We start from the raw sequence: 13,876 nt of genomic DNA on the forward strand, positions 1-13,876 counted from the left end.
TTATCACGTTAATTTATTGTATTTTTTATTTTATCGAAATTTGCCTAAAACCGTATACTTGAAAATGAGTTTAACAATATTTTTTATTCAGGGGAAATAACAAGACAACATGCGTTTTACTATGTGACCAGGTATTTGCCTCCCTTTTATGTTCATCTTTAGATTTCGTCGGATTTCATGCAAGGAAAATTGTACCTTCATAATTGTTTTTTTCTCAAACTTACAAAATAACTCCACCGTTTTTTGGAATGCGTGTTGAAAGAAGTCCCGACTGGAAGCGAATTAATCAGGTATATTTTGGTGTATCGAACTTAAGGTTGAATTTCCGATAAGCTCTTAATGGTTCACATGATCGGAGGGCATGTTTTGTAAAGGCTTTCATTAACAACCAAAGATGTTGATCGGACGCAAATAAGTAGACGTGGTCTTAAAATCCAATAGCGTCACGGACGCTAAGTCGGTAAGTCGGCTGGGTAGAAGTGTAATGGGACAATACCGGCATTGTGAATTCCTACCGGTACGGATCCGGTAACAAAATAAAACACGTCACGACCACGACCACAGTTATACTCATATAACGAGGCGCAGTGTGGAAATACATGCAATTTAAACTGTTTATATTTAGGGTTATGAATTTTGGAACCTATTGCTAAGGGTCGAGCCGTTTATGAGGCGTACAGTTAATATGGCAAAGTGATCGAGAGTCGGACACACTTTTCTCACTAATACTATTTGTGCTTTCTTAGAGACAGGGATGGTGTTTTTGTTTCTTCAGTACCCGGCGGTATATGCCAGCTTCCTTGAAAAACACGTTAAAGCCAGTTATCATGGTAGATGTAGAATAAAACTGTTAGTTTAAACGTAATTATTGCATCAGATATGCATGGGATTAGATTACAAGTTTTTGCAACACTATCTGGATCCTCTGTGTTTAAATAGCCCTACCCGTCATCGATTGTGAGACGGACAATTTTGACAAATAGACGGACAATCTTGACTATAAGTCGTTCATTGTTATTGAAAGAGTTCATGAATGTCTGTGATATTTCGCTTCATTGTTATACAGCGTTAAAACTCCGTTACATTTTCAGTATTGAAAATGTTTTCTGACACCTTGCAAAAAAACGATCTAAGTTATGATTCATGTTAAATCTTAAATTGTTGCATAATAAATGATTAAATTAAACAACAATACGTCGCTGTCGTTCTCAAACCTCGTAGCTACAAAATGCCAACTTTTCAGGAGAGAGAAAAAACCTCCTTATAGGAAACCTCGTAGTTGCAAATAAAAAAAAATTAAAAACGTTTTTGTCAAATTTGTCCAAACGAAACGACGTACCTATAGGTGAAATGGCGTCGCTACGACTTTTCGCCGGGGAAAAAGCCAACAATCATTCTACAACATTTCGTCACGTCACGTGGCTTTTTCAAGGGCTCTGATTGGCGTAGAGCTACGAGATATAGCACAAAACACGCGCCAGACTTCATATATTCGGAAAAGACGAAAAAAAATATTTTGAAAATTTTGAAGCTACCAGGTTTGAGAACGACAGCGACGAATAGTTATATAAAAACAATGATTATAAACATATGGGGATTTTTTGCCTCATATACTGGCGAAGTCGGTGAAGAATTGTGTTGAGGTTAAGGTTCATGGAGGGGGGGATAAAATTCATTAAAACTTCGCTTTGGATTTTTTCATTCAATGTGGTACAATATGGTCAAGCTATATATCATTTTAAAGCTTAAGACGGATAGAATAACATAAACACATTTTTGACATTCAATATTTGTGTGCTTTATTCATATTTTGGTTTATAACCAATACATTTTTACACTAATTTACAAAATCTCAATCTAAAGTTAGGAAGGATATGCACTACCTTAAGTTGAATAAATACAAAGCTATATACATATACAAGGTCAAGTTAGCAACATTTCACAGAAAATTATTGTCATAAAACAACAAATGAGTTTTTATTCAACTGCCTTTTTTGGATAAATTTACCTAAACAAAGTTCTAAAAATAACTAAAACGTAGCTACTTTTTAAAAATCCAGGTATGGTGGATAATAAGAGTCACAATTCTATTTCAAAGGCCTAACAATTTTGTTATTTACCTCTCAACCAAATTGCAAATTTTAAACCATCTCAAATTGATATAGAGTGCAGACGACATATAAAATTGTAAAGGAATATAAAGAAATTGGCAAACCGATTGATTTTATATTTCGATTCCTTCTACCCATTTTGAAAGCGTGGCCATCGCTGTGCTCCGTAGAAAAACGTGCAAAACAAATCGGTCGAAACCACGTGCAGTAGTGAGAAAACCGGGTATGTGTATACACATACCTGAGAAAACACATAACTTTTTTTGACAGTTGGGTGGCAACTAGTAAAACAAGTATTAACATTAATCAGCAAGAGATCGCACTAAATAACAGAAATGAACACGTAGAGATATCATCACTTACCCTATTTCAAATATTTTCCAGCTGAAAATTGTCCCCAACACGTCTTTTTTAGTTTATTTGTATTGTTTTTCTGGAGCCGAAGTGCATCTCACAGAATATCCATCCAACTTCCGTTGTTTTCACTTTCGTTATTAAAAACTCCGTTTAAAAGAATTATTTCTACTTTAAGATTGTTAAAGCGATGTATTATTATATATTATCATTATAATAGTATACCGTGATGAAGTGAACGGAGTTACGTATCGATCTTTCTGTCAGTCTGTAAGCGTACTATTTTATGCGCAATAATATAAGTAATGTGATTCGACAACGATTGTAAACATTGGTGAAATGCTTCTTACATAGTTATTCTTTTGAGTGTTTATGAGGTCTGATCGTGCAGTTTGCAAACATCATCGGAAAGATTACAATCCAATGCATTTGTCATCGTCAACCGTTTGGAATGTCAATTAGGCGATGAGTGAGTTTTTAGCATGTTTCTTTCTATTTTATTAATTTAAAAATGGCTGTCCCCATGGTGATGAAATGACATGTGTTCGAGTTTTGATATTTCTAGATGTGTACACTTTTTTTACTATTTAAGCGTAACTTGCCCTCGTCAATGTCGATATTAATCACTAGTTATATAATTTTCCGCCGAAATACGTGGAATAAACATGATTCAGATTTTTGAAAATAATGTATATTTTATTGTTAAAATCGCTTTGTATTTTGATTGATTTTGTGGATGTTATGATACGTTGATGTACAAAATTGGTAGCAGTTTGAAGGAAAAACATCCTTTAAATCATATATGTATACATTCTCAATGTGGCACTCTTCCTTTAGTCAAATTTGAGTTCAATGCTAGGGGTGCCACATTTTTCAAATTGAAGCCTCTACATGAACCTTATATATGAACACATCTCTTTTTGGCAAGGAAAGTTGTCTCTCTTTTATACCCTTACAGCTGATGACAATCAAAAATAAAATGATCAGAGCAACATGTTGCCAGTATGTACATACACGTTTTCCAAAATGATAGCCAGTTTATTTGAGAATACATGTACTTAAATAATCGTTATAAAACGAAATTTATTGAATTCCATATTTTTTCGGATTGAGGTTTAGAGAAGAAGAGATTTGTGAGAAACTCTATCAAACTCAATCAAATGGGTCAGCATAGAAAATGGCAATCTCAATGCAGAGTTGTCGTACCATTATCTCACATACAATCACTCTACGCAGAGTTGTCGTTCCAAATTACTGTTTTGGTTTCATTTTCAGTGATCCATGAATACAATGACGGTTATATTATTTATTAAAATACTTCACTGCAACATAAGTTCATATATACTGTTCATTTTTGACATAATTTCCCAAACTTAATTTAATTATTTTAATTGAGTTCAATTGTACGCGATGCCTGTCCATAGATAAAATTTGGCATTCATTACTTGTCGTTTTGTCATATATATTAACCATTTTGAGATATCGATTGTGCAAGCCAAGAGGAAGATAAGAGGAAGTCCTAAGTGTATTTGGGGCAATACATAAATGAATTGACCTGCGTAGAGGAAAGAATTGGGTTTCGCATAATTTTGAAGTTGCCCGTTATCTATTATAATTGCGCGCGGACATAATAGAAAGCACAGACAAGTGCGCTCTATATTATGCAAATTAAAGAAAAAACGAATCAATCCGATCCTGATTCGAGATCGTTCGTAAAACGAACCAAGATGACATGGTGAAACGATTTTTAGATGCTTAAACGTTGCAGAATGTTGGTATATTAACGTGTTCACATCATTTTTACTTTTTTTAGTTTAAACATATTTATTCAAACGAGAATGCATATACATATATACGAAATATACAACATTTGTATGCAAACAAGTTTGATTTGGATAAGAACGGAAGACTACGTCTTATAGAGTTCTCCTCCATTCTCCATTGCATTGTATTGCCTGTAAAATATAACTAGCATGCAAATATTTTTGCTCTTATCGAAACAGCTTAGTAACATCCCATTCCAGCTTGATTACAAAATACAATAGTGTTAATAAGAGAATCTTTTTGTCGAAACGGCATGATAACAAGAATATACAATCAGTCTACGGATTGAATTGTATTATATTTTAAAAAATGAAATGCTTTCTTTACCAAAAGATCTGATTATGTACTTTACATATGTATCTTCAGAAGAGTCTGTCATATATGACGCGGAGGAAAACGATGGCATAAGTCTATTAAATGACAAATTAACTATTATTAAGTCCGATTTCCCAGAAACCTCATTTCTTATAGCCGGGGACTCATACGCTCGTGTGAAAAATATGCTTGACTATATCCCCCGAGACGAGTTTGATTTTATTTATAGTACAGAAACCCACTACCCAGGTGATACTTTTTGCATTCAGCGTAATTCGAAAGACTTAACGATAAATAAATTCGGGTACTCTCTAATCGAACTATGTAGTATGCATGATGTACATATGCTAAATGGTCGACTGTTCGATGATAAAGACGGCAATTTTACATGTGTTGCAAATAACGGTCATAGTATTGTAGATTATGTCTTAGCTTCATCTGATATTTTTCATATTATTTTCTCATTTGGTGTTGATTACATTGATGTCTCAGATCATTTTCCATTGTACTGTACTGTGTATTGTTAAGACAACGATAATCATATGCGTAATGAAGAGAATACTATGTCTGATAAAAATGCATATATAAAATATAAATGGCGTCAGAAGGGTAAAGATGAATTTGTGAATAATTTTAATATATTATATGTAGAGTTCATCAATACGTCAACACAACGAATAACCTTGAAAAACTGAATGACTTTATAACTAAATTCAAAACAGCGGGTTCAAAAATACGCGTAAGTCTGATTGATGGGACCGGGAGTGTGAGGTGGCAAAGCAAAACAAGTATAAACTATTACGTCGGTTTCGAAAGACAGACGCTCGAGACACATCTACAGGATTATATTGATGCCAGAAACGTTTTCAAAAACTTGAATAGAAAGGAAAAAGAAGATTTAGAAAGAAGTAGAAGAGACGATCTCGTAAAGGCCCGTACTAGTTAGAGGCAAATACATTTTTTGAATGGTGACCATAATACAAAAAAGGTTTCGATGACAATATTTCTGCAAGTACAGGTGTGGACTACTTCGAAAGTATTTACTTAGCTGACAATACACCCACTTCCATGTATTGAAATGTTCAAACATTCCTGCCAAATCATTGGGACTTATTTGGAAGTCAAGCTGGGTTTCGCAAAAATAATTATACGGTGGAAATATATTTAACCTGCAGGTTGTTATCCAAAAATACTTGTGTAAGAAAAGGGGGAGAATGTCCGTGTTTTTTTATTGACTTCTATAAAGCATTTGATTCGTATGTTCATGACAGTTTATGGCGTTGTTTGATCAGGAAAGATATCAAAGAAGAGAGCAGGTTTTTTTTAAAATATATTTAATCTATGTACAGCAACTTATTAGTAAACCTATTTATTTAAGCTTGATTGCATAGAAAGCCTTAGGCTTATTTGAAACGCTCACGAGTCAGTTTCCTGGGACTAGAACCAGTACTTGGTGTCCATGGGGGAAATCTAAAGAACCCTCCCACAACGGGGATCTAACTCGTGACCTCACGATCGCTAGGCGGACACCATATCCACTACACCACAGCGACTATTGAGCAACTTAAAGTCGTGTGTTAAAGTAAAAGATGGCTTAACCCGATCGGAACAATACAGGGCTGTGTCAGCTCGCCTCTGATTTGTTCACTGTTTATCAATGATCTAGCAGACTTTTTGAAGATGAAGTGCGAACATGGAGTATTTATTAACGATAATACTGATGACATATATGCCTTCCTATTTGCACGGCCGATACAAAACCTACTAAGACAAATAAACTGCATTAAACAATTCTGCTCCCTAACCGGGATGAAAATAAATGTGGAAAAGTAAAACAATTACGATGTTTCGCAACGGAGGCCCGCTTAGATCCTACGAAAAGTGGTTTTATAATTGTGAACACATTAAAGTTGTGCAGATTTATAAATATATGGGAGCCTATTTTACGCCAACCTTGTCATGGACCAAAACCCAGCAAATGTTAAGTCTACAAGCTTCGAATGCGGTGGATAGCATATACAGATTTCAAAAACGATTTGGTTACTTCCAACCTAAGGATGCTGTTAAAGGGGCCTTTTCACGTTTTGGTAAATTGACAAAATTAAAAAATTTGTTTTAGATTCGTAAATTTTCGTTTTAGTTATGATATTTGCGAGGAAACAGTTATGCGGACCATTTACAATGCTTTAAAATAGCCATTATATGCATCTGTTGACGATTTAAAAACCTGAAAAGTATAAAGCGTTTAGTATAAAGTATAAAGTATAAACGATTGAATAATTTGTAGAGTTCTGTTGTTGTTATATTTTGTAAAACTACGAGGATTGCGTATATAAAATACATCCTTCATTATTTGAGCACGGATGGCCGAGTGGTCTAAGGCGTAGACTTTTACTCTAGGACTCCAGGGGTCAGTGGTTCGAGGCCTGTTGAGGGTTACTTTTTTCTTTTTTTTTTTAATTTTGTTCTTGATTTTTTTTTACTGGAGCTTTTTAGATCAAATGTTTATCAATATAAAGCATTTAAGTACAAACTTAAAAACATGCCAAAATCTGAGAAAAGTCCCTTTAAACTATTTGATGCAATGGTGACCCCAATTGTATGCTACTCCTCAGAGATATAACGGTTTCGTTTCAGTGAAACTAAAGAGCGTGTACAATCCCGTTCTTTAAATACGTTGCGTGTTTAAATCAAAATGTTCCAAACTCTCTTGCTCTGAGTGAATGTGGACGGCATCCGTTACATTTAACGTGTATGTCGCGTTGTGTTAAGTATTGGGCAAAGCTGACTCGAATGGAAGACCAAAGGTATCAGAAAAACTGTTACCTGATGCTACGTAACTTAGGACCCGACGCCAAGACGACGTGGGTCACCGGAGTGAAACAATTTCTGTTTGAAAATGGCTTCGGGTTTGCTTGGATAGCCGGTGAAATTGGAAATGCTTTTATGAAACTCTATAAAAGGAGACTTAGAGACTGTACTCTCCAAAGGATGCAGGATTTTATCAATACATCACCAAAAGCACTACATTATAAATATTTCAAAACTCTCCTGAATACCGAGAGATACCAAAGCATGGATTTACCTTATATTTTAAAAAGGACGTTATCGAATGTTCGTTGTTCAGGCCACGAACAACAAATTGAAAAGGGACGTCATATGAATATACATAGAGAATATAGATATTGTTACTTTTGTTTAAAACGCAATGATTATGTAATTGAAGACGAATTCCATGTTGTTTTAGTGTGCCCACTATATGATGCGATCAGACATAAATATTTTATGGGCATTATGGGAAACCATTATATAACTTTAAATCTGTTGTATACAATGATGTCGGAATATGACAGAAAGAGTGTAATTGCTATGGCAAAATATATGCACGAAGCGTTTACTACTCGAAAGAAGTTTTTAATTGATAATTAATATAAAAATGTTTCATGACATACTAAGTACTCTTATTATAGAACCTTTAACTTGCATCACTTAAATGTCAAAGTTATGATATTATATTTTATATACATTGTATGCTTATGTCTTTGTGTTAAATGTTATGCTCGTTAATAATATATTATTAATTAACATATCTCTGTTGTCACCACATTGGATGATTACTGAACAATTGTATTTTGGGCCGGAGGCCTGGCATTACAATAAACCATATGTGATGTTATGTTGTTATTTATTCTTTCGGCTATACTAAACTTGTATTTTATCATTCTGTTTCTTTTTCAAATCTTTAATGGGGAGGTAAAACATCTTAATGCAATCTTGAAATCCAAATGACATTAATTATGTTTTCAATCAACAGTGACCGCACGGATGCCTATTCTGCACGTGAACGATACAGTTGAACGAGGACCTGATTGGATGTGGCCGAATCAGGTAAAGTTATAACAAGTTCGGTGTTTGCCTCACGTAAAGTATAAGTATAGCACATGCAAATCCCTTGTCTAATGCAAAACGTTAACTGTCGTTCAATTAATAAAATACACAAACACATATTTACAAAGAGCTCATTGTCATAGATAACCCAGTTGTGAAAGTTATTCTTCTTTAACATTACTATATATAAAGTTAACAATTCAATAATAAGCAAAACATATTCAATTCGCATTGCTTTCAATTTATTTTAATTCATGGTAAGCGTAGTCCGGCTGTATTATGACGCACAATGCTCGAGGGACTGTTTATTGTAATTTATTCTGCTATTTAACACAACGTTTTCAATACAAAAAAGTATAAAATCCCGTGGCGTAGGTTCATCGGGCAATATCAGTATTAATTGTTTTATTCCTTATTGTCCAAAAGGACGGAAATGGTCCGGGCACAGTCACGGGAATCCCTATGGCCGGCTGGGTTAATGTGATATGGGACAACACCGGTAATGTGAATTCATACCAGGTACGGCTTCAATAACACATACGACGTCCAGCCGATTAGCGCCACCACAATGACGATCACGGCAAATGCGACCACAACCACGACTACTGCAACTGCCATCGAAACAGGTTTATAACTGAAAAAAAAACAAGTTAGATAAAACCCCATCAATACTTAAAATGCCTTAATTTAAAGGTAAATATGTGTATTTTCAATATATAAATGAATAGCATGCATGTAAATTAATTGATGCAAAGGCTCGTGAAACAAAACTTTATTTCCTTTTCCATTTAACTCAAGCACATATTAATTATCAATTCTTGTTTCTGTTTTGTCAATTTGTGATTGTTTGTTGCTGTTGCTTTTTCAAACAGTTTTTCTGTTGTTTAAATGTGTTCTTTGTTTTTCAATAGAATAGACATATTCTAATGGTCGAAGCCTTGCAGAGATTGTGAATGTAAACGAGTGGTATTTGTTTATTATAGAACTGATATTTACTATTAACATTTATGCTTCCAACCCGACTCAACTTGTTTTTAATAATTACTTTTATTATTCAAATATTTAATGGTGAGCTAAAACAATTTAAAAGTGTTGACAGCATAATAACACGCAATATGTTTTCAATCTGCAGTGACCGCACGGATGCCTATTCTACAGGTGAACGATACTGTTGTACGAGGACCTGATTTGATGTGGCTGGATCAGGTAAAGTAATAACACGTTCGGTGTTTGCCTCACGTGAAATATGTGTAGAACTTGGAAATCCCTTTTCTAATACATAACGTAAATGTCGTTCAATTTATAAAAGACACATACATTTATTTACAAAGAGCTGATTTTCTATTTGTAAGGGGTATGGTGTGAAGTCATAGTTAACCCTGTTGTGAAAGTTGTTCTACTTCAGCATGACTATTAATAAAGTTAACAATTCAATAATAAGCATCAAACTATTATATTCGCAAAGTTTTTCAATTTATTTTAATGCATATTACTTTCTTAGAGATAGTTTAATAGTCAAGCTCTTGAGTTAATGATGTTGCGTAGTCCGATTGTATAATGACGCACACAACTCGAAAAACTGGCCCTTGAAATGTATTCTGCTTTTTTATCACGAAGTTTTCCAAGTCCACACAAGTCTAATCAACAAGACACGTGGTAATTTTTCAGCTCATAAAATAGTATAGTCTAACAAAAATCGATGGGACGTCTGTAGGGGATGTCCGCTTACTTAACGAATTAATTCCGATCTCCCCTGCTATCAAAGCCGAACTGTTTACTCAAACTGGCCTAACAATCAAAGCAAATACTGATTCATAAAAAGTTTCCATAAATAAATATCTTAAATGATAAAATAATGATGCATTTGAATAAACATCAACACGAAAATAGACAAAACGACCCTGTGTCGTCTTTAACATTTTGACAAAATAAACGAGCACTTTAATAATCATGTTATTGATTATGAATTGATCAACTGATGCAATTTATGCTGATTTTCGCAATTAACGATTTAACGGTTATATTTACAATGTATTACTGTTTGGTCATTTGATAATTTTATCAATAAATGTTAAATAGTTCATAAAGTCAACGCAGAGACAATAACAATTTATAAACCCGCTGCCATTGCATATTGAAATTTGTATCAACACATGTAAAGATTAACGCAACGATGCCCTGCATTGTGGTATAAGAAATGCAATTTTTGAAGGCTATGAAATCATTTTATTTGATTTCTGTCCAAATATAATTCGTGTTCTATGGACAATTGCCCTTGGTAATACCTTCAACGTTGCATTAAACATTATGTATGTGGAACGTAGGCATGGTCTAAAATCAGATAGCATTGTGTCTATCGGTTCTTTTTGACATTTCTTTCATACAACCTATGGTCCCAAAGGACGGAAACGGTTCAGGCACAGTTATTGACGTCCCTATGGCCGGCTGGGTAGGTGTAAGGTGGGACAACACAGGCATTATGAATTCATACCGGTATGGTGCCGATAACAAACACGACGTCCAGCCGATTAGCGCGACCACAACGGCCGCTGCAACTACGACCGGTCCCATCTCTGGGACCACGACAGGGGCCTTGTCCGGGGCCACGACCGAAGCCATGTCCGGTATCACGACCGGACCCTTGTCCGGGACCGCAAACGGGGCAATATCTTGGACCACCACCGGGGCCATGTCCGAGACCTTGTCCGGGATCACGACCGGGGCCTTGTCCGGGACCACGAGCGACTCCATTTCCCAGACCACGACCGGAGCCACGTCACAGACCACAACCGGTGCCTTGTACGAGACTACGAGCGGGTCAATACCCGGGACCACAACCGGCGCCATGTCCGGGACCAAAATCGGGACCATGTATGGTGGGACCACAACCGGGGCCACTACAAATACCTCCCTGTGCAAACCCCTGAACGCTCCCGCCCACGTACGTAATAAGTATAATCACATGCGCTGAATTTGTATTTAAATGAACAGTTGTTAAAATCCATGAGGTAAATTAATTTTGCACATTTCGCAAGAACTTTTATTAAGGACATCCGTTTTACTATTTTTGAGACATTTTATATCAATAATTCAAATTCTTGTTATTAATATCTAGACCAAACAAACGCATATTTCTTGATATCAAGAAAAGGGTCTGATTGTTCAATTCAAGAATTGGTTTCTTTATAACAAGTATTGATTATATATATATATATATATATATATATATATATATATATATATATATATATATATATATATTATCAATTCTTCTTTTTTACGAGGAATTCGGATATCAAGGAATCAATTTATTGTCAAATAAAAAAATCTTAATATCAATAATTCGAATGTTTTTTTTTAATTCGAACGATTTTCTTATAATAATTTTTTATAAGAAGAAATCGATTTTCTGGTATAAATGATTATAATATCGTTTGACATAATTTCTGTGAAAACACATACTCGGGTTTTCGGGAAAACAATTCAGACGTGTTTGTTTTCATGGCAGTAAAAAATGAAAAAAAAAGTATGGAATGAACCTACAACTTATTTCGGCATATGTGTTTGTCATGCATAATTGCAATCTTTACTAGGAAGTGAAGAACTAGACTTAACGGTTATTTTGAAAATTGTGTTTAGGTCAGAATGGTTGGCATTCGATACAAACGTTTTAACTAATAGATGGAAGAACACAAAATGTAAGATGATATCGTTGTATTTTTAGTGTTATAAGGATTGGATTTATGTTGTCATTGAATTTGGGCTTGTCGTTCGTTCAATCGACAGTTCCGTTTAATCGTGTTATTATTTCAATTGTGTTCTACGTATTGTTCTCTTTATATTATATGTTTTCGTTTCATTGTGGCAAATTTGTATGTGTCTCTCTTGGTTAAGACTGATATGGTTGCCATTTTGTACAGTTGACGTCCCGCGATCTGAGTTTTCTTTTCAGACATCACACATCGGCCGATTTTGTCGAATTGGCCATGTGGATACAATAAACAATCCGTTGGCTACGTCACTTTGTTACTATTTATAGTATCAATATGCATTAAAGACTGTTAGATCGGGTCGGTTGAGTGGTGTCTAAAATGCAAGCTTTCTGCTAAAAAATTTTAGTTTAAATTAAGTTGCCATGCATATGTACGCTTCTTATGTCATGGAGCTATTTCTCTTAGAGAACACATTGACTATTTGAAGACTAACAAACGCAGCACGCATAACTAGAATACCTCTATTGTTAAAATTTAAATTAAGATCCTCATCGGAATCAGTTTTGCGATTTGATGGAATCAAACACGTCGTTTTCGAAGACAAAATGTAATCTTTTTTTTCACCGTTTTTATGTCTTACATGTGCAATTTCGATCATAAATGACGACACCTCTGCTTTCAGATGCATTTAAAGTCGGAGATGTCGTGGTTCGAGGGACGGACTGGCGACATGGCTCCCAGGTAAATAGTATGATATTCATATTCATCGATACAATAATATAATGCATGTGTATATACTATGACAAACGGATTTCTACACATTTATGTTATGTGCGTGTATATGACAACAAACGTATAAACACAAGGAATGATAAATACCTTAGCATTTGTTTTACTATAGAAATTATATGGTTTCTGGAACACGTTAACAATATTTTAAATGCGTATGTCTTTTTTCTGCATTCATAGTTGAACGTATTCAATAGGGTCTTACATAAAAGTGTAACCCATTTCTTATGTGCCTTTGGTTTACGTCTAAAAAAAATTAAATATACATGTAGCAAGACACAATGAATACACACGTGTATATCTGTTCACACATTATAGTCTGTTTCATTCATCGATAAATGTGTATCAAACATTACTTGTGACAAATGTGTATGACGAAACAGATGCTGGTATACCGGTATTATGTTTTCTGGATGATGATCAAAACGGGATCCGTCAGGTTGGCGTGGCCGTAGCCGGGCCTCCCCAGACCCCGCCCCAGTGGCTGGATTCGCCGGGCGGGTATTCTAACACCTACCGCGTGGGCTTCGACGGCCACTGAGATATACGGGCGGCATAGAATGTCTGGCGACACATACGTGTGTTTGCCCTCGATTTACATGTATTTGAAGAAGTGTTCATTTCATTACAATATATCAATTGAGTTAAAAGCAATTTTCAATTTTTTGGAGGGTGACATTAATATATGCTCTAGATTAAAGGTTGGAATTATTAATATTTAAAACGTGTTTACAATATTAGTTGAAATGAAAGGGCGTATATTGAAAGGCGTGTTGCTATGGTTTTGACGGTCACTGTGTTAATAAGATTTGGTATGTCGACAAACGTTATTGTATTGTGTTTTTATTCATTAACTTTTAACCATACTGGTGTTATTTTTAA

General features: G+C 34.9%; 1 protein-coding gene and 1 long non-coding RNA gene across 3 annotated transcripts in view; both read left to right on the forward strand.

Annotated features, from left to right (window-relative positions):
* The window catches only part of LOC127856260 (mucin-5AC-like), a 39,590-nt gene extending 25,953 nt beyond the window's left edge, over window positions 1–13,637 (forward strand). The window contains exons 12-15 of one of the 2 annotated variants that reach the window (XM_052392364.1): window positions 9,625–9,698; window positions 10,894–11,433; window positions 12,888–12,946; window positions 13,378–13,637. In XM_052392364.1, the coding sequence (XP_052248324.1) occupies window positions 9,625–9,698; window positions 10,894–11,433; window positions 12,888–12,946; window positions 13,378–13,411 (707 nt within the window). In that variant the 3' untranslated portion in view covers window positions 13,412–13,637. The remainder of the gene's footprint in view (window positions 1–9,624; window positions 9,699–10,893; window positions 11,434–12,887; window positions 12,947–13,377) is intronic. The other variant, XM_052392363.1, reaches the window with a different exon arrangement.
* On the forward strand, window positions 7,247–8,992 carry LOC127856262 (uncharacterized). Its single transcript, XR_008037926.1, has 3 exons — window positions 7,247–7,964; window positions 8,419–8,492; window positions 8,919–8,992. It is a non-coding gene; the product is annotated as an uncharacterized LOC127856262 (long non-coding RNA).
* Window positions 13,638–13,876: the final 239 nt, after the last annotated feature.

This window comes from Dreissena polymorpha, chromosome 13 (genome assembly GCF_020536995.1).
Source record: "Dreissena polymorpha isolate Duluth1 chromosome 13, UMN_Dpol_1.0, whole genome shotgun sequence".
NCBI lineage: Eukaryota > Metazoa > Mollusca > Bivalvia > Myida > Dreissenidae > Dreissena > Dreissena polymorpha.